The 22,062-nt window shown below is 38.8% G+C and overlaps 1 protein-coding gene across 1 annotated transcript in view; it reads left to right on the forward strand.

Annotated features, from left to right (window-relative positions):
• Positions 1 to 4,977: 4,977 nt before the first annotated feature.
• LOC142197966 (transient receptor potential cation channel subfamily V member 5-like) overlaps positions 4,978 to 22,062 on the forward strand; it is a 41,599-nt gene continuing 24,514 nt past the window's right edge. Inside the window, exons 1-7 of the mRNA XM_075268715.1 lie at positions 4,978 to 5,000; positions 6,290 to 6,384; positions 11,777 to 11,899; positions 13,310 to 13,450; positions 16,408 to 16,509; positions 18,168 to 18,340; positions 21,314 to 21,460. Coding sequence (XP_075124816.1) covers positions 4,978 to 5,000; positions 6,290 to 6,384; positions 11,777 to 11,899; positions 13,310 to 13,450; positions 16,408 to 16,509; positions 18,168 to 18,340; positions 21,314 to 21,460 — 804 coding nt within the window. The remainder of the gene's footprint in view (positions 5,001 to 6,289; positions 6,385 to 11,776; positions 11,900 to 13,309; positions 13,451 to 16,407; positions 16,510 to 18,167; positions 18,341 to 21,313; positions 21,461 to 22,062) is intronic.

Genomic DNA, 22,062 nt, shown 5'->3' on the forward strand with positions numbered 1-22,062 from the left:
TTAGCCGTATAGTTCCAATAAAGATATTTCCTGACTACCTGTATTCTACCTCTTCTTGCTCACGTGACTCCAAACCTGTGCCGCCTGTCTTAAGCTATAACCTGGATTACCATGGCACACAAACTCTGCCTGCCCTGATCTCTGCCTTTCCTCTGACCATGTCTTTGCCTGTCTCTTTTGGTACCACACTCTGGCTTCTCTTAGCCTATCTAGATCAGCTGATACTGAACTGAGACTTTTCCATACAAAGGTTAAAGGGTAAATAACAGGGGACCACTTGTGGGGCAGCCCTAAGTCAAATTCATTTATTGACACAATGGGTCCACTCCCGCTGCATCACTCTCTTCCTAGGATAAACAAGTTCTGAGGTGGTCATGACAAATTTTCTACCCAAGGTGAACATTTTGGAACGGTTGCAAGTTTACCTACAGTCTTGTTTCTTAGGTAGGGTTCACACTACCATTGGTGTCTGCTCAGTAGGTGTCTGTTTAAAAAACTAACAAACTGACACCTATCATAACGGACACAAATGGACAGTAACTGATGGCTATCAGTTACTGTCCGTTGTATGTCCGCTGCCCATAGACCTCAATGTTAAACAAATAAAACAGACACTTACTGTCCATTTTTTTTCAAATGGACAGAAAAGTCCTGCATGTAGGATTTTTTTGTCTGCTTCAAAAAACGGACATGGTTGTAAACGGACACCAAAGGACACAAGATAAAATCCCATTGAGATGAATGGAAATTGCAAACGGACCAGCTAGTGTCCGTTGCTAAAATCTTATATGGACAATAGCCATGGACACTGCTGAGCGGATACCAACAGTAGTGTGAACACCCCCTTAGAGAGAATTATTGAGATTGCATCTTGGTAATGCTGCCATTTCACTGCAACTCTCAAACAAGCAATACCTCTTAGTAGAAAGTGGTAGACAAACTGTTTTGGGTTCTTTTTAGATATCATATTACAGCTATAGTTCTATTTGTTCAGTCCCTCTCCTGTTTACACATGATACATGTATACAGGATATTCTAAAAAATATTTCCATTAAAATGGTGAACTAAGCTTATACTGTCCGATGAAATAGGCATTCCTTCCCCTTTAACAGAGTAATACAGAAACACATGCTTTATTTTAGCCAAGACATGACAGCAAGTTCAATAGTATTGTTCCTGCTCCGTCCTGGAAAGCAGCAGTTTGTTTGCTTTTTCTCATTTCAGCATTTATTATTATAGTGATTTATGATATCTGGTTCCAGCGCAACAATAACATTGTCTTGAGCAAGTTCCAATAAGAACTACATAGTGAGCCAGTAAATCCCTTAGCGTTAGTGCACTTTAAATGAGGGTTTATAGTCGCTATACTCTGCTTGGCAAGGAAACTATTACAGCAAAAGACACCTGCCTTTCAGTAACCCACATAAAAAGTGCTGTTCTATAAAATTCTAGATAAGAATGTAATCATGCCCATTCATCAATATTAAATAGTGGATAGGATTTTTTTGTTCGATTTTATTTTTTATTATTTATCAATTGCTTCAAATAACTTCTGTAGAAAGATAAGATCATGGGCTCTTGTCTTCAGAGCCGTAACTAGAAGCTCATGGGCCCAATGCAAATCTGTAACAATGTTCCCAACCCACCATTTATAAGACTGGTGTCTTTTGAGGCGTAACTAGAAGCTTATGGGCCCTTCTGTAATGAGGTCTATGGGGCCCCTTAGCCTCCAGGGCCCAGTAGCAGCTGTTACCTCTGCACCTCCTATAGCTACGACCCTAGGTGTCTTTCTATATAGCAAAAGGGCCTCAGGTGCTACAGCTTTGGAAGAGCATTGTGGCCTCTTAACTACTTACCAAGCTCAACACTGTACATTGTATAGCATCTGTGCTTGGTATTGCAGCTCAGCCCACTTTCATGGGACTGAGCTGCAAACAGGCCTTGTATATATTACATCAGCTATTTTCTGATTTTAGCTGGACAAGCCCTTTAACACCATTGTAAAAAATAGGGTAAAAACTGACCCATGGCCAAGTAGAAAGGTGGAAACCACTGCAGTCTAAAAGTAACTTTTATGTTCAGTCTGACCACTGGTTCACATTAGCGTATGTATTCCGTCCGGTTAAAGCACGCATGGAGACCCCCCTTCCCCCAGATGGAATACAATCGCAATTGCAAGTGCTGTGCTGTAAAAGTACACAGACCCCATAAACTATATTGCTTAACTGGATGAAAAACAATGTGAACTGACACTGAGTTTGTTCAAATAAGCAAAGAAAAAATAAAGGACACATTTTTATATTGTTTCTATGGAAGAGGATGACTTAATATTATTGAGGATCATGTTGTGCTTAGAGCAGGGGTGCCCAATACATCGATCGCGATCTACCAGTCAATCGCAATGGACGTATGGGTCGATCGCAGAATGCAGCCAGGGATCCCCGGTGTCTGCTTGTTCACAGTGCAGGCTGAGAGTCGACTCTCAGCCTGCGCTGTGAACAAGCACTCCGGACACTTGCAGGCCACTCTTAGGGATGGAGGGAGCCGGGGTGCTGCTTGTTCACAGCGCAGGCTGAGAGTCATCTCTGGACACTGGCAGGCGGGGCTGCCGCAGCCCCAGCCTGCCAGTGTCCAGAGATAACTCTCAGCCTGCGCTGTGAACAAGCAGACAGCGGGGAACCCTGGGCGGCCACAGAACGCCACTGTCTCCTGCTCTCACGATCCGCCCAGCCACGCCCACATGCCCAGCCCTGCCCACAGATATGCCCCGCCCACAAGAAGTGGGTAGTAGATCTTAGGGCTTGGTCATGTTGTGAAGTAGCTCACATGCTGACAAAGTGTGAGCACCCCTGGCTTAGAGTATGCTTATAGGACTATAATGCTAGTGTACCATGGAACTGTGGTCATATTGTCTACAAATACATGCACTGAAAAATACACCTACAAACAATAGATGGATCTGTAGCATTTGGTTTACAAAACATGCAAGATGTTCTAAAATCCTTCCATTTAGGGAAGGTATACACTCCAGATAGTTGTCGGCTGTCAGATAGAATGTCATCCAGACAAAATACCTTTAACCGTTTCTTTCCACTATATGTGGTAGTAACAGACATAGTAATCTATACGGCCACCCTAGAACTATTCATTTTGTCTTATACTGTAAATCCTGATTACTCCATTCTTGAACTAAACCATCTGTCCTAGATAGAATCTGCATATGGTAATCTCTCAATATGTTAGTTTTTATTACATAAATAGCTGACTCACAGGCTTTATCATCACAAGAGATACATCTGGCATATGGCATAGATCTTATGGAGTGTCTTGCCAGCTATCACATCATTCACATTTAGAGTAGCTTAGAATTCACTTTAGTAGGTTTTTTTTTAAAAAAAAACCTTTTGTAATGTTTTTACCAGTAAAAAAAAAAAAATCACTTTCTAATGTTCAGCTTAAGAAATTAATATGGGGCAATACCCAGTCCTAAGGATACATGTCTAATGCATATGATGAAGATACCATAATGTATCACCAGACTATTGCTGCTTCTCTACTGAAATTGAATTTGTCACATGATGGACACTACAGTGTCCATTGGGGTACTTAGTTGGAACCTTTTTCATGAAGTGGATACTTAGCTTAAAGAGGATGAGAAGGACTGTTTTAGATATTTGCTTGAGGTCATTCTGCTTACTTCCAGTGGACAGTCCATGGTCATGTGATGGACACTCAGGTGCACAACTCGTTACAAGACAGATAACTAATTACTGAGCTGTGACAGTAATGAGCCATATACTTGTGTTACATGACACGGACTGATTTTTATATGTTGGATATAAGCAGAAGGAATGACAACACGTAGAGAGCTAGACTACCGTAAGGAATTGATAAATAAAGTATATTGGAATATTGTATAACTTTTATTATTCCAAAAACAATAATATTTTTTTGCTTAAAGGGGTATTCCCATCTCATTGATCTTATCTATACTGCTAGCTTATATAAATTCAGGAGTTTTTCTAAGTACATTGCTTAGAAATGCTGCTTCATTTGCCTGCTATGTGAAATTATTCCTCCCATTGTCTACACATCATTGTCAAAGCACGCGGCCTGTTATCTGATATCAGGATGGATGACAGGATTCACTGCTCTCTGGGGGGACTGAGTGCTCCGTTATCTACAGCTCTGCTGTCAGGACAATCAGGACAGCTAATTGCAGTTTGCTGATAAAGGCTTGGACAGTATTGGTTACTTCCTTATGTAAACACAATGATGTATTTGTTCTCTACAAACCTGTGCTATGTAATATACATTTACTGTGAATATTTGATCTGCATTCATATTTGATTCCTAGTAATCATAATAATCTGTTATGGTAAAGACAATATCTATATCTAGTGAGGAGCTTCATAGTGTCTTGTTCATCCAACAGTGAAAGCCGCCCACTAGCTTGTTGAAAAATACAGGATGTGACAACAAGAGACAGCAGACAAAGCTACAGAGAGAGGGAGATGGGAAAACCCCTTTAAACTGAACAATCCCTTTAATGACAGTCTGTCTCCATACAGTTTTTCATCAGGCCATGTAAGGGCTCTTGAGACAAGGGCTAATTTGCGAATTTGTCTTATCATTGATTGGTGCATGTTCCAAGCACAAACTGGCTGTAAAAGAAACATTGAGACACTGCCATTGTTTTTCAGGTTTAGGCATCTTAAGATGAAAGAAGGTTGAATGTAGAGTCTTCTGTAGTGATATTGGACATGAAGTCTACTTTTATGTAGAAGATTATTTTCTCCAAAGTCACAACTTTTATCTCAAATATCACTAGTTTGATTAAACTGCTGAATTTCTTTTGTGTTTTATGTTTCTACTACATCCAGCATAGTTGTTAATGAGGAGCAGTAAAAATAGCCATGACTGATGTTTCTTTTTTAGAATTTTGTATCTTAGATGATAGAAGAGACTCAAATCATTATGGAAGAAACTCCGCAAACCAGGTGCGTAATAACTAACACTGTTCATTCTCGCTAATGTATCTTATGTGATAATGCTACATTTATCAATATCCATTACAATTTGGAAACATGCTATGGGTGTAGTTAACCACAGCAGGGAAAAATTGATTTAATGATTTAAAGTATCCTTATAACTCTATTCCATTGGTCTGATACTGGACATAAGTACTAGGACTAATGCATGGACAATTCCCATGCCCCCTGTCAGATTAAGGGAGAGAATGAAATTATATGGACACCTTAAAAGGCTTGCTATACACATTGTAGAAATGCCATACCCTGGCAGAATAAACTGATAAATAACTTCATGGTTTACATAAGTCTTCAAGTGGGTGCTGTGGGTACAAATGTAAACAAGCCGCACACCCATAGGTTATCCAGGATGGAGCCTGTATTGAGAAGGTGACTATGGAAAACCTGTCTCTATTCCTGCACTGAATGCTTTCAGTGACTGTGCAATAGAGTATAGACTCTATATGGGAGTACACACTCTATATGGGAGAGGCTGTATATGTGCAGTATGTTTACATTGGTACTCATTGCATGGGCAGGAGTGGCGATGCCCTGCTGATAACATTACATCTTTAATTCTCCATAAAAGGTACAATCAATCAAAAAGGAGCATTTCTTTATTTTTCAGCTGATCTGCAGCACAATACTGTGTCAGTTACCGGGAACCGATTTTTCCTAGGACTGCTTAGCCTAATAATTGAGCAATGTAAGAATTATAACAAGAACTCAGTATTATGTATTTTTCTATCTTCACTAATGTGCTGTATATCATTATTATTATTATTATTATTATTATTATTATTATTACTATTTATTTTTACATTTAAAACATTGACATTTCACATACTGTATATAATCTTCTATAATATGTTCAGTTCTGCTCTGGAAATATCCTTCACCTTGAAATAACAGGTTACCTTAAAACAAATAGCAACTTTCCATAAGAAGATAAGCCATATCATACAGAAATGAAGATGCTGTGATCTTTATCTTGTTTCTCCAAGTAACAAGTCATGCTATTTCATTTCCCATAGATGTTATTATTCAGAACCACATGTGACGCAATACTAACCCTCAAAAATCTTTCCAAAAAGTTCTTGGAATATTAAATGCATCCGATTCTTTCTAGAGTAGCCAAGATCAAACACACAACAGGAGATGGTTCAGCTCATCCATCTGCTAGGTCTTGTGGAATTTCATGTCACGATTTATTAGAAATTTGCATTACTGATGTCACATGATTAGTTTTATCTTTGTAGGGACAGCTGTCTTTTATTTCATACTGTTGCCTCAAATGACTGCACAGCAATGAGGACACTTCTACAAAGGGAAGATATTGATCCTTCAGTTAGAGGTAGGAATCTACAGTATTTTATTGAGTAGTTTGCATATTGTTCATTACTATTTTTACATTTCACGTTTTCTGTTATTATCTGTTGTCTGTATCCCAAATGGTACATGCTAACCCCTATTCAATATAGCCTAACGACTAGCCAGTGGAGTAAAGAAATTCTCTTTAACAACAACATATAGCATGACTTTCCTGGCATAACGAGTCAACAATCCTGAAAACAGCAACTCTTCCAACAGATGAGTAGAAGACCCCTACCTACAGTGTAGCCTCCCATGATGAGTATCTTCAATGTCAAATTGGGTCATTGAGAAATTATCATGACTGCACCTTTCTATAGTCAACCACTTATTTATAGTTTATTATTTTACTGCATTACCTGGTGCTCTGCTAATTCATGGTCCGCATATTCTGATATTTGTGCCTACACACTTTACTGTACTGCTCTGTTCCTGTAATACCTGTACTATACTGCTCTGTTCCTGTACTACATGTTTTATACTGCTTTTTACCTGTAGAATATTTACTATACTGCACTCTACCTAAATGCACTGTACAACACTCTGCTTCATGTTTTGTTATTTTGTTTAAATGTAGATTGTGAGCCCCATATAGGGATCACAATGTAATTTTTATTTTATTTTTTTTTTTTTTTAAATCAGTATGTCTTTGTAGAATGGGAAGAAATCCACACAAACACGGGGAGAACATACAAACTCCTTGCAGATATTGTTCCTGGCAGGATTCAAACCCAGGACTCGAGCGCTGCAAGACTGCGGTGCTAACCACTGAGCCACCATGTTGCCCCTCTGCTTCATGTTTTATACTGCACTCTACCTGTATTATATGTACAGTACTGCACTTTTCCTTCATTATACATACTGTATTGCACTCTACCTGTATTATATGTACTTTGGGGTACACTGCCTATATTATACGTACTGCACTCTACCTGTATTATATACACTGTACTGCACTCTACCCATGTTATACATACTGTAATGCATTCTTCCTGCATTATACATACTGTACTGCACTGCACTCTACCTATACTGCATTGTACGCTATTGATACTATACTGCACTCTGTTTCATGTACTGCACTGCACTCTACCTGTATTTTATACACTGTACTGCACTCTAGCCATGTTATACATACTGTAATGCATTCTTCCTGTATTATACATACTGTACTGCACTGCACTCTACCTATAATGCATCGTACGCTATTGATACTATACTGCACTTTGCTTCATGTACTGCACTGCACTCTACCTGTATTTTATACACTGTACTGCACTCTACCCATGTTATACATACTGTAATGCATTCTTCCTGTATTATACATACTGTACTGCACTGCACTCTACCTATAATGCATCGTACGCTATTGATACTATACTGCACTCTAACTGTATTGTACATACTGCACTGCACTCTGCTTTATCTATGGTACAGCTGTCTACCTATGCTATATGTACAGTACTGTATTTTACTACATATACTGTACTGTACTCTTTTCTATCGATACTATTACTTAATACTATAAGGGAGCATTATATATGAAAACCTTCCATAATCAAACAAGTAGTTGGGAAACTGCCAACATCTTCAGAGGTGTAAACGTATTGTAACGTATTATCCTAAACTTGCATTCAATAAACTGTATTGTCACATTTTGTAAGAAAAAAGAGATTTCCCAGAAAGTCTACTCAGCATCTAAACCTCAATACACTCAAAGCAATGGAAATCATAATGAGACAATTCCTGTCAAACATGTAATGAACATTTAACATACCGTACAATCCTGCTGTTTATATATAAATATACTACTACTTCATGTAAGTGAATGTTCTATTATTAGGTTCTTAGCTGATGCCAAAATATGCACATTCATATTCCGAAAACAGTGAACCCTATCCGCAGCCCTGTGTGATGTAAAGTCATTTATTGTGTAGAAATGATGTGGTAAGGGTTTTGAAGCGTTAAATTGTGAATTATTTTAACATAATTAAAGTAAGGTTATGCAGCAGAACTAAACCTTTATCTTTTGTATCATGTGCATGGCTAGCTTAATGTAGTGAGGCTGTGAATTAATTCCGAGCTTAGGCCCTCTGCTCATGTTTGTCTTGTCATTCTGTCAAGTATTGAGATCACAAATCTGGCTGAGCGATGTTTGTTTACTGAGTTAGTTTGTGCAATATTATTATCCATTATTCCAGGGTAATGAAGAAAATATTAACACCACTGGTAAGAATGAGGGAGAATCACTATCCCAGAAATATTTCCATAGTTAAATCGTCCAAACATAACCTGCAAAATATATTATGTGTGTAGTGAGATGACCAGGTCACACATAAAATTATGTCTCTAGATTCTGAACTAGGTAGGCAAATTTAAAGCGGAATACATATGACAAAGTACTGGAAAAATCATGGGGAATGATTACTTATAATATATCAAGCTTGTTAGGGACTATTGTATAACAAGAGTCATTGGACTCTTGCGAGCAGGGCCCTCAGTCCCATTGTGTGAAATGACTTTCTTTGTAATGTATCTTTCTGTCTGTATTTGAACCCTACAAATTGTACAGCGCTGTAGAATATGTTGGCGCTATAGAAATAAAATTTATTATTATTATTATTATTGGAGGTGCAAGCTCGGCACCTATATACTCTACATAAATCCACATACAGTATAACCACTTGCAAATAGAAGGGAATTATCGAATACTAGCTATGAGGGTACCACTGCATAGTTCTAAATTAAAATATACTAATATTTAGTTAGACTGGGGCCCCACGTGCCAGAAATGCCGCGATTTGCCTGCAGCGGAAACACCAGTGCTTATGAAAGCACACAGACCCCATAGACTATAATGGGGTCCGTGTGTTTTATGCGCACTGTCTGCCCAAGTCATGCAGAGAAAAGTACTTCATGAACTATGACTTGTGCAGAGTCTTCGCTGAAAACACACAGACCCCATTATAATCTATGGAGTCCATGTGCTTTCAGTGCTCACCGCTTGTTAATGCCTTCGGTATTCTGTTAGGGGGGCCCCCAAGCGGACTCCCAGAACAGAATACCAAACGCAGATGTGAACCAGACCTTGGTAGGCAAATTAGGAAAGTATGATACATTACAAAGGGATATTTTGTTATATTTTTACCTACTGAAGACTTTTGAAATAGGTATACTTTATTTATATTGTAACTAATACAATCCGTTAAAAGATAATAATATTGAATCCCCTATGACTGAGATGGTACTAACAAAATAAAGCAGCTGACTATATTTGTAGAAAACCAATTATACAAGCTCTTATTTCCTGACTTTCATCCGAGGACTCCTGCCTTGTACTTTATAAGATCCATTTTTCCAGCATTCATTACCTGCACTATACCGTACACAGATAACATGAGCAATGCAGATTAGTCTGGAATCTGCTTGTTGTCATCTTTCTCCTGTCTGAGGGATTCAGCAGGAATGAGCTCATAATATAGCCGTGTTTCTAATGAATAAAACAGAGATTAATCCTAGCTTTCGATACCTGCACAAAGATGCCTAGCAACACAGGGTGTCCTGTCCATGTCATCTATTCATTGCAGACACAAAAGGTCTATAGAGTTTCTTTTCAGGTCAGAGTAAGATTTACTCTTGGTATAAATGGAGTTAAATAAGTTAGGCCAACATCTGTTCGTTCAGGATTTCTAAGTAATTTTCTACTTAGGCCTCTCCAGCCAGAACCTGGAAGTGATTCCAAAATTCAGGATATCAACCCAGCTTCCATATAGATAGATTAACATCACTTGAATTAAATGATGCTGTCTCCTTGTGAATCGGGGCCTCTATTGCTGAGATATTGCTGTTTTTTGGCAATAGGCAAATGAGCTCTCCGGAGCAATGAGGGCATTGCAGCATACTTCTTTGGTGCAACAGCAAAGCCCTCATTGCTTCAAAGAGCTCATTTGCATATTGACAAGACCAGTGAGATCTAGGCAACTGAGGCAGCGATTCACAAGGTGAAAACACTGTTTGATCTGGGTGACCTTAACCTATCTATCTGTGGGACTGGGTTCTGCTGCCAGTCTCCCTTTAACAATGGCCAAAGCATATGTCAAATGGAAAAATGTGTCAATTTATTTATTTCTCTTCTGAAACCCAGTATAACAATGGAGTCAATAAAAATGGTGCCCATTACTGTATGAAGCTAAACCAGAAGTTGTGGAGCTAGAAATAAACAGCATATTGTATGTAAGGGCTCGTTCACATCTGCGCCCAGGGTCTCCGTTCTTCAGGTTTCCATTTTCTGCACGAAACAGGGCGGGAGATGGAAACCTGCAGTCAAGTTTCAAACCCATTCACTTGAATGGGTTTGAAAAGTGTCCGGCCGTGAGCGCCGGTGAGTTTTTTATGCTCTCCGCGGCGAAACCGTGTTTTTTTTTTAACCGGACACAAAGTTGGACATGCAGTACTTTGTGTCCGGTTTAAAAAAAAATGGTTTCGCCACGGAGAGCATAAAATGCTCACCGGTGCTCACGGCCGGACACGGTCTGACAGGTTTCCATCTTCTGTCTGCAGAAGACGGAAACCTGAGAACGGAGACCCGAACGTTGGTGTGAACTCAGCGTCACAAATGCCTGCATAGCAGTGTCTCAGCGACCAACAGAGGGCAGGCTGAGGAGCACTGTGATAGACTGTGTTGACATCAGTTTTAAGGATCTGTTTTTCTATTTATTGACCACTAGCTACTATTTTACACTTTGAAGAGTTATTCTACACTCTATTCCTTACAACAGAAAGCTGCTAGTTTGCTCTTAAACAAAAAAAAGTTATCCCCTATCCGCATGCTAGGGGGTGATTTGCTAATAGGTGGAGTCTGAGCACATGGACCACTACAGATCATGAGAACTAGCGCAATTTGTACATCCCAGTTGTCCATTCCTATATGGTCCTGCCACATAGGAGTCTCTTCCTATTTTCATATAGGAAGTGACCTGTCAATCAGGTGGGAGAAGCCAGAGAGGACCTGCCCACTTGACAATTTCTCTCTGTGCCTGCTTTGCTTTTAAGGTGTATTTTTCCTAAAATGTCACACTGTTTAAGAATAAGACATAGTTATTTGTAACCAAGAAGCCTGAGGGGGGTTAAGATAACATGAAATGCCTGACAGGTTCCCTTTTATTATAACTATGGATCATTTTTTGGGGATGCTATATGGGAAATCTGTGGTTTTTATTTATTTCACTTTATTTCTTTTTGATATGGGATGCACCTTCCTATTTCCTATGTAAAAATGTGTATCAGTGTATGGAGGCTGGCGTATTACTTTTTTGTGTCAAACTTTATATTAAGATGGTTATTCATCTTCTTTCTCATGTAACTCTATATTATAGGCAGTCTGGGAGAGACCATTTTACACTATGCCGTGTTGCACGGACAGAAGGAAATGGTGAACATCATACTAGATTGTGTCCCATCAATAATCAATGAGACCATGGTGTCTGACATGTACCGAGGTGAGGTGTCTGATGACTATTGTCTTATTTGGAGATGTTCTATATTCACTATATTCATGAATATATAATTTTTTGCTACTATGTTACTAATTGTTCTTAAATTAAGGGATTTAATACTTTAATTCTTATTAAGTTGTGAAATTCCATGTTGGTGTAATCATTTTCTTTAAAGCTAAAGTTTACAGTTATCAGTATATGGATTGTGGCTTGCAAAGTTAACATAACTATTGTACACCAGGGTGTTGTTACATGCCCTATGGCTGCTCTTCTGATGCACCGAAGTTGCAATGAGGGGCAGTGGTGCATGAGGAGAGCCTCAGTGCAGAACAGGGTTATCACTGTGCAAGGAAGTTTGATAAAAGGGGCAGGGCTTAATGCTGTGACAGTGATCTGATTCTGAGCTCCCCAGGAGCACTGCCACATTAGTGTTCCCATTCATCACCTGGTTGGAACATCAGGAAAGGGAAACAGAGGAGGATCAATGCTATTTGCAGTGCACATCCCTGATTCCATGATCCCTGATTAGAATCATCCCCAAAACTGCGGTTTGCCTATAAGTAGATGGAAGAAGAAAGTCCACAGAGGAAATCTTCTGTGAAAAGTTCCACTGGAAAAACTGCAATGTGTTTCTGCTATGGTTTTTTCCCATTATGCTTTTTTGCTGAGGCCCTCTACATGGTGCTTTAGCCTTAAACTGGTTTTGGCCAAGAGTGAAGATATGCTGGTAAGAATGGCTCTTACTGTAGAGGAGACTTCATTATCCCTGTGCTATCTGATGGGGCACTTGGCCCACCTACACCACACTTTTGTCCTTTTATGCTAGTGTAAAAATAACAATTGCAACATATTTTATTTCAAATGCTCTGGCGTAAAGACCAAGCAGGCCTACAACAGTAGTAACTCAACCAAATGCACAACTCAAGCATTGAAATCATATCTCGGTTGGAACTTGAGGAAGCCTCACATATCTCTTGATATCAGAAGCTGGGTTCTGGAATAATAAGGCTCTACAGAATCCTCTCCCCCCTTTTTGGTTTCTATGCAGTTTATAATTCCCTGTAAATCAAATATAATAAGGGACCCGTCGACATATCCTTTTTATATATTTAATAAGTATTGGAGAAAATAGCCATTCTAATTTCCTTGTTAGAATACTTGATATGAAATGAAAGGATAATGTTATATTAAAGAGGCTCTCTCTATAAAATATAGAATTTCACTTATCTAGTTCTATCTTTATTAATTTCTGTGCATTCCACATAATGTAATGAATTCTCTCTATATACTTCTATATGTACATATATGCATATCATGTTGAGAAAGTGCTGCCTGAGCTCTAATGATAAATATAGTATAAATTGATCCCTCATTGTTCGCATGATTTATGAAGTCATTATTTCTGCTTATCAGGTGAAACTGCTCTTCATATAGCAATCCTAAAACAGGACCTAGACATTGTTCATTTGCTATTGAAAAATGGAGCAGATGCCAGTCATTCCCGCGCCACCTGTACCTGCCTTGCTCCCGGCACTGAATGTTTGTGCTACTTTGGTAGGAGATGATTTAATCATATTATATCACAGAAAATCTAAGTGAATTGGAAAGATGATACTAGGAAATGGTGTCATTTCTATTCTACTCTTTATATTTAAGTATATCTATAGGGAGTACAGAGAAAGCAGTCACCCCAAAAGACTGATGTGAGACCTGTATTATAGATGTCACATGGTGGATTTTTTTTTTTTTTTTAAATGTAGATTATGAGCCCCACATAGAGTTTACAATGTACATTTTTCCCTATCAGTATGTCTTTGAAATATGGGATGGAAAACTCCTTGCAGATGGTTTTTTGCCCTCGGCAGGATTTGAACACCAGGACTCCAGTGCTGCAAGGCTGCAGTGCTAACCACTGAGCCACCGTGTGGCCCCCCATATGGTGGATTTTGGGAGGATCTGTTACAGATTTTGCAGTGGGTCACAGGAGTTATAGGGAGTAACGGTTAGGTTTAACTCAGCAGTAAAAAAAAACTGGTGTTATACTAATGGCAGCATCTTGTAGGGCTTCTTCTGCAATTTCCATAGAAGCCTTTCTTATTTTGCAATGTAGCTCTCATTAAAATGGGTGTTCTATTGTTACACAAATTAAGGGCATTTCTTCTCCTGCTGGGACTTTGCTCCCTACTCAACATAACACCCCTAACTGATGCCTAGCTCTGTCCCCGCATTAATGCCTGATTATATCATGCTGCACCCCGAAGAACAGAAGGCCGACTTCGTATGGGGCAGCTGCAGACAAAATGGGGGATGTCACTCAAGCAATGGGGAATGAAGTTGGTTGGTAGTTAGTGGTCAGTTATGGTGATATATAGTTTTGTAGGAAAAGATTTACTATAACTTGTTATTAATTCATTATATCTTTCTGTGCCTATAGGTGATTGACAGCCCTACATTCGGATACAGAGATGGTTGTCAATCACTGATAGGTCCGCCCCGTGACTCTATACATGAACCATTCTTTTCAGATTACTGTGCCCATTTCTGTGGTTTATTCTGAAAATGATAAAGTGTGTCTACCATCTGCAAAATTTCTTCTGCAATATGTCTCAAGTTCAATGTTGCTGCTGAAAAAAATCAGCTTTTAATCTGAGCAGTTCAATATTATTATTATTATTATTATTATTATTATTATTATTATTTATATAGCACCATTAATTCCATGGTGCTTTACATTTGGGGGTTACATACAATACACAAAATATACAGATAGATATAATACTAACAGTGACCGACTGGCACAGTGGGGTAGAGGGCCCTGCCCTGTGAGGCCTTACAATCGCCCTGGGCATGGCCCACCTGCCAGAATATCCATTTTCACCAATACTGCACATAGAGTAAACTATGGCAAGTCCCAATATGCAAAAGCCACAGGTGAAAGAGTTCTTCAGCATCAAACAGTTCATTTGCATATGGATTAAAAATGTATTTTCTATTTGTAAAATTGCATATAAAAGGTGTGTTCAGTCCACCACTGTCAATACTGCAGCGTATAATTGTACAGACGGGATTTTGCTGGTGGTAGGCTCCCTTTAAAAGTGCCTTTATATGTATATACAACACAAAAAACTAGAGGATTCCATAAATTTATTATGTGACATTGTCCGCATGAATGATCACACTTTGCTGTCCTGGGAAGTGTCACCAACCTGTTCTCTGAATGTACTTGAGGTGACCATATTAAAACTGCTCAAAGTCTTCTCTGTATTGGCAAAAATGACTTTGGCAATCATGTCTCATTTTTCAGCCACCATAAATATTCATACAAATGTGCCTTCTGTCTCTTCTGCATGTGTGCCAAGTTCAGGAGTTGCATTTAGTCAGAGTAAAGTGTGCAATAATTCCTGCCATTCAGATATACTTAGATCAGTGACACGCAGATCCTCGGCAATCAGCTCACACGTTACTTGTCCAAATGATTGTTCATTAGGGTGTAGAACGCTCTTCATCATTGTGCCTTTTATGGCTTTCAAGTCCTTGCTACATTTCAGATTTAGGTGTCTTTCTCTCTGCAGTGACAGAAGGATAGTCAAAGTTATTTCTCTGATAGGATGAATGCCAAATGCAATTTTCAGAGTTTCTGTTTCCAAGCTGTGTTATTGTATCAATGGGATGGTTACAATAAAAAGCTAAAGTCATTATACATTTCAAGCAACAGACCGCCATATGACTTACATCTGTGCTGGACATGCTGAGTCCCTTGGGTGACCAGGTCACCTTGAGAAGTGTCTCTGTCCAAATAGCACAGTGAGATGAATGTTCTTCTAAATGTCTGTTATAATATGGGGCTAACCTAGAACCAAAAAAGAAAAACGAATCCCAAATCATGCATTGGAGGGAATTTATTAACCCACGAGTTTTCTGGCATAGATGGGCGTTAAAGATGTTCGTTCCCCTCTTCGGATTGAGGCAGAGAGCAAGGCAGGATATGGCAGGGATGCCTCAACCCTGATTTACCAGATTTCTGTACAGCTGTGACAAAGGCAAAATGGCACTCACTGCTAAAGAGGCAACATTGGGCAACAATTTTAGAGGGCACCTAAGGCACTTGTGGCAAACCACACCCCTGAAGCACTTGAAGCTGATTTGCATATCCATTCAAAGATGATTATCTCCACATGGGTCAATGGTTTGTGCTCATGAAGGTATTCCCACTGCCAATAAAGGCTTCTGCATGGCACTATTATTAGTTTGAGAGGCATTTGGGGCTTGACAGACTTCCTTTAAAATATATGAAGGCTACTAGCTAAAAAAAAATAATCTGAATATACATATATAGCTACAGTATATAGCAATATTCATCAAATGGAATGATGATACATAAGCTGTTTTCTCATGTTGTTTTTATCTTATATTAAAATGATTTGATCTGAAACATTAAAATTAATTACTCAAAGAAATATATATATATATATATATATATATATATATATATATATTCTTTACCTCCACAGGAGAATATCCATTATCATTTGCAGCATGCACAGGAAATGAAAAAATCACTAAACTTCTGCTCGTGAAGTACGGCGCACCTCTTACTGCTCAAGACTCGCTTGGTACACTTTTATAGAAATTTTATTTCAACTAATACTGATTTATTTTAAAATATAATAATTAAGTCTGGTGCTTAGAACTTCCATGGACCGGAGAAAGAACCTAGTAAGAATGGGAAACACATTGTCCTGTGCAAACGGAAATAAAAAAAACACACTCCAGCGCTTTGTTAAAAGTCCGTCACTATGTTATTAAGTCATTAAAATCAACATATACAATCACCTAGGATCCATGCAGTTTATGCATTTCTATAAATGTAGTAAATTATTATACTTAGAATAACTAGTCTATTCACATGTATTATGAAACTGAAACATTTTATACCCAAAAAATTATATGGAGTAAAAATGGAGACAATGAAGGAATCTTGCTTGTATACTCTAAGGGCTGGTTCACATCTCCGTTCGGTATTCTGTTTGGGGAGTCCACTTGGGGACCCCTGAATGCAATACTGAATGCATTGACAAGCAGTGTGCAATGAAAGCATACGGACCCCATAGACTATGATGGAGTCCATGTCTTTTTCATGCGGTGTCATGCGGTGAACATGCAGAGAGAGAAGTACTTCATTAACTACTTTCCTCTCCACATGACTCGTACGGACACTGCGCAAAAAACACACAGACCTTATTATAGTATATGGAGTCTGTGTGCTTACATTGTTCACTGCTTGTCAATGCATTCAGTATTCTGTTCAGGGGGTCCCCATGCGGACTCCCCGAACGGAATACCGATCAAAGATGTGAACCAGGCCTAAGTATCATGATGAGCAGGTACCCGAAGTAATGATCTGGATCATTCTCTGATCATCATCTAAAGCAAGGACTGATGCTGGGCACTCAAAACACAAAAATAATCACACATTCACATAATGGAGATTTTTATTTTTTAATAAAATCCACTTGGTTTTGAATATCACCCAAGGTTCTATATCCATGCCATGTAATTGGTGAAGCTGCCAACAAAACGAAGTGGCTCTAAAGCCCTTCACAGCACAGCGATGTCCATTTGAGTGTGGCTGGTACTGCAGCTTAGCCCAGTCAGTCTTAAAATTCCTGGAACCCAATGCAAGTTCATGAATCCCCCACCACACCTGTACTTTCCCAATAAAAGTTACGCCCCTGTTTAAATTTATCTGGGCTTAACAGTGGTACCAGGGACATTGACAAATGTATAGATGGAGCGGTGTTACATACTGCAGTAATGAGGCTGCAGCACTTACTTAGACTGACTTGATTAGATATTGGAGGTTGGACCTTCTCTTATGATAGATTTATTGCCTATCCTAATGATAGGCTGTTGATATAACAATCAAGAAATCCAAGACTGAGCTCCAGTTCAAAAATCTGCCTCCTTTGCATTTCAATTGAAGGCTGGCCACTTTAATAACGCACGACTTCTATCATATCTAAAAATAACACTTTCTTCCATTTCTAGTCCCCGAAGAGCCCAGGATTGAGTGTCCTGAATTGCCTTCTTACTGTATTTATCTGCTATTATACTGTAGAGATTTGCCGTTTCCAGCAGCACTTGTCACTAGCACATTCATATCTGTAGATCAATTACTAAGGCATGACAATTGTTATTTTACTTTCTATAGGGAAGGCATTAGGTGAAATAAATGTATTTTTATTTTTACATCTGAACTCATTTGTTTCAGGGAACACTGTGCTTCATACATTGGTCCTACAGCAGAATAAAGCGCTGGCCTGTCACATGTATGACTTGATCCTAGACCTTGTGCCACTCAAGGACTCTCAGTCTGCAGAGCATCTAGAAAATAATGATGGCTTCACTCCATTAAAGTTGGCAGCCAATGAGGGAAACATCGAAGTTAGTCACTAAACTCTTCAATTATTCATCTGATCTGCTATCCTGACTAGAAGTATTGGCTGTCTTCCTACTTTGTTAACTTTCTGAAATCCCATTTTCTTGTGAGACCATAAATAATGCAGTGTGCCGCCACATATGAGAGATGTGTGCAAGATGTTCGGGAGGAAAATGATTTTGACACTGAAGAGTGTTTAAAAATATTTATTTATAATTCAAAAACCATCATTTTCTCTCTCTGCAATTTAATGGAAAATATGTAGAAAAGGTATTTAGTGCAATTCTAAATCCCCGATTCTTACCTCCATTCCTCTCCCTTATTTACTGCACTTGAAGGTATTTCATACACTCATGAAGCATTGCCAGCGGGAGGAATTAAATGGCACATAGAAGAGTAGATCAGTGAAGTGTTCATTTTCAGGACACTTTAATATTGTTAAGTATCCTTGTATTAGTGTGTGTGCCGCCTCGTGATTTTCAGTATGGCTATACAATTTGTGACCTATGCAGATATTCAGCCATTGTCGTCACCCCCCAAAAAAATCAATTACAAATTTGTATAACTTTCATTCAAACTTAATAATATATGAAACAGAATCTGAAGGGAAAGAGCCGGAGTGGTTAAGTATCAGGAAAACCTGCTATATGTCACCATATGATCTGAAGGGATAAGGATACATCATTGGTCTTATATGGAGGCTCTACAGTATGTACCACTTACATCTTGCACATAGTCATTCCATGTTTATGTATATGAAGAAGCCTTAGACTTTGATGTCTATGTAAATATTATATGAACTGGAAAGTGTATCACATCCACTTCTATTCCAATCTTAGTCTACACGGTACTGCTATTCTAACTATGACAGGTTCACAGTTAAAGGGGTATTCCCATGACGCTTGTTCACTAACCTGCAGGCTGTTTGTGCTTTCACCTCCCCTATCTGAGATGCTCCGCTGCTTAAAAGACACAAACAGCTCAGAGCTGCTCCCAGCCCCTCCCTCCCCCCTTAGAGCAGGCAGCTACATCACTTGACAAATGAGCAGATAAACCCAATGGCCATAGAAACGTAGTGTAAACAATGAAGTGAATCAATTAAGATAGCGGCCAAACAAAGCAGTTTTGATAAAGCAATGCATTTAGGAAAAGTCTTAAATCCACATAAACTAGCAGTATAGATAGGATCCTTGTGATGGGACAACCCCTTTAATGTCCCTACTCTTAAATAGACAGCTAGTACAGTGTGGGGAAAGGTAGTGAGTTAGGAATGGAGAAAAAGACTTTGATTTACAAAGAAAGATAGGAGACTAGAGTCAGGCTGGGTTTACATTTGCATTTGATTGCTGTTTAGAAACTGTGTGGATCCCATTATAGTTCATGGATGAAGTTATTTGGGGTTCTGTTTCTCGGGTCCCCAAGTGGTCCTGAAGAACAGAGAGTTGAACGCAGGTGTGATTAATCTGCTATACTGTTAGGCCAGCAGCACAGGCTATATAGGTGTTATATAGGTGTCACTGTGCTGCAGCCATCAATCTCAATGACATTTCTCAGAGTCAAGACATTTAAGTACAATCTATACTGTGTGCAGGAACAGACAACTTACTCACACCCACAACATTCCTTTTGCACATATCTTGTATGATCTGGGTTTTTTTGCCAAATGCCAAAACCGACCAAATTTACATACACTACTCATGCAATTGAGTTTTTGTTGTATCAAAGCGGTACAGGAAAATTTGGTCTACTCTCTTGATAGCAAAGCACCAAAATAATTAGTAAAGTTATATTCACTACCTTAGAACTAGTATTTTGTGAATTCCAAACTTGTTGCTTATGACACATACTTCCCAAAAATGGATTGGTTTGGGGGCATTCATGAAAGTTGTTTACTTCATCTTATAGCTCCACTAAACCACCAGCATGTCCTATGTCATTGCAAAGGAAATGTTATCAAATTTAAAAACAAAGGGACAGGCAGGTTTGGGATACTAATTCCATCTGCATAAGGATTTGCTGGTGATTTAAGGGCCACAAAACTGATGTCAAGTCACCTTTTAGTGGCCCCAAAATTAGTGACAAGGACTTGATACCACCTTACATCAGTGAACTTAGCGACATATTTCACAGCCATTGCTTCACTGGTACTATTTGTGGTTTTCCTTAACTATGCATTTCCCTGTACATTTCAGCAATGTCATCAGCTCCAGCACTGATAGCAATAAATGACCTAATGAATGTTCTAGTGTGTGTGTATATATATATATATATATATATATATATATATATATATATATATATATATACACAGTATATATGCATAATCCTCTATATCAGTGGCTGAGCTTCGCCACTATTGCTAAAATGCTACGGGCTGCCTCCTTGACCATTCACTGCTAACAATCCTGGTTCTGCAGCACAGATGTCAGGATTTCAGATAAACAGGGATTGTACAAGTAAAATAAAACCAATGGCATCAATGAAGCAGTAGCTGGGGTGACTGGTGTTCTTTAAATTCTCTTCCACAGCTTATATCTTATGTGTGCTCCCGCTGTTATATACCTTTTTATCCTTGAATTCACCGCTTTGCCTATGTTTATTTACTTAGGAGTTTTCTTCATCCCTTCACTCTACAGTCATAAAAAATAATGTCTTTATTATTTTTTAATCTCATGCAATGGTTACTACTGAATCCAGGAAGAGAGATATAGATATACCAAAATATGGCAGCTTTATCCGTATTTCAGTGGTTGTTATTGCCTTTAATGCAACATAACAGTTACACTTCAGAGCATGTCATAAATTGGGTAAATGGGGTTGAGTCCCTGTAACCAAACTTTAGCATAGGAATCTTGTTTATCATGGGGAGCCATTATTGAACACGTCTACTGAATGAAATTGCCCTATCTGGTTAAGTTCCTAAAAACAAAATGTGTTGGAGTATTAGTATCATTTCTATTATATAATTTCTATTACAGATGTTCAGATATCTTGTCAATCGGAAAAAGAAGGTGTATTGGACAATAGGCACAATATCATACAGCATATATGACTTGACAAATATTGACACATGGATGACTCAAAAGTCAGTCTTGGATATTATAGCGTCTAGCCAAAAACCCCAGGTAATTGACTTGTGTATTGGCTTGTATGACTATTTCTTTTGTCTTCATTGAATAGACTTCAGTATATAAGAATATTATTCATTGCCTTGTTTACTAGTGATGGTTAGAGATGAGCGAACAGTGTTCTATCGAACACATGTTCGATCGGATATCAGGGTGTTCGCCATGTTCGAATCGAATCGAACACCACGTGGTAAAGTGCGCCAAAATTCGATTCCCCTCCCACCTTCCCTGGCGCCTTTTTTGCACCAATAACAGCGCAGGGGAGGTGGGACAGGAACTACGACACTGGGGGCATTGAAAAAAATTGGAAAAAGTCATTGGCTGCCGAAATCAGGTGACCTCCATTTTAGACGAATAGTGGATTTCAAATCCGGGTCATATGAGAATGTGAACTTTGTGACTATGAGACAGGGATAGCTGTACAGGCAGGGATAGCTAGGGATAACCTTTATTTAGGGGGGAATGTTATTAAAAATAACTTTTTGGGGCTCTATCGGGTGTTTAATTGTGATTTTTGTGAGATAAACTTTTTCCCATAGGGATGCATTGGCCAGCGCTGATTGGCCGAATTCCGTACTCTGGCCAATCAGTGCTGGCCA

Source organism: Leptodactylus fuscus, chromosome 3, assembly GCF_031893055.1.
Source record: "Leptodactylus fuscus isolate aLepFus1 chromosome 3, aLepFus1.hap2, whole genome shotgun sequence".
NCBI classification, from domain to species: Eukaryota; Metazoa; Chordata; class Amphibia; order Anura; family Leptodactylidae; genus Leptodactylus; species Leptodactylus fuscus.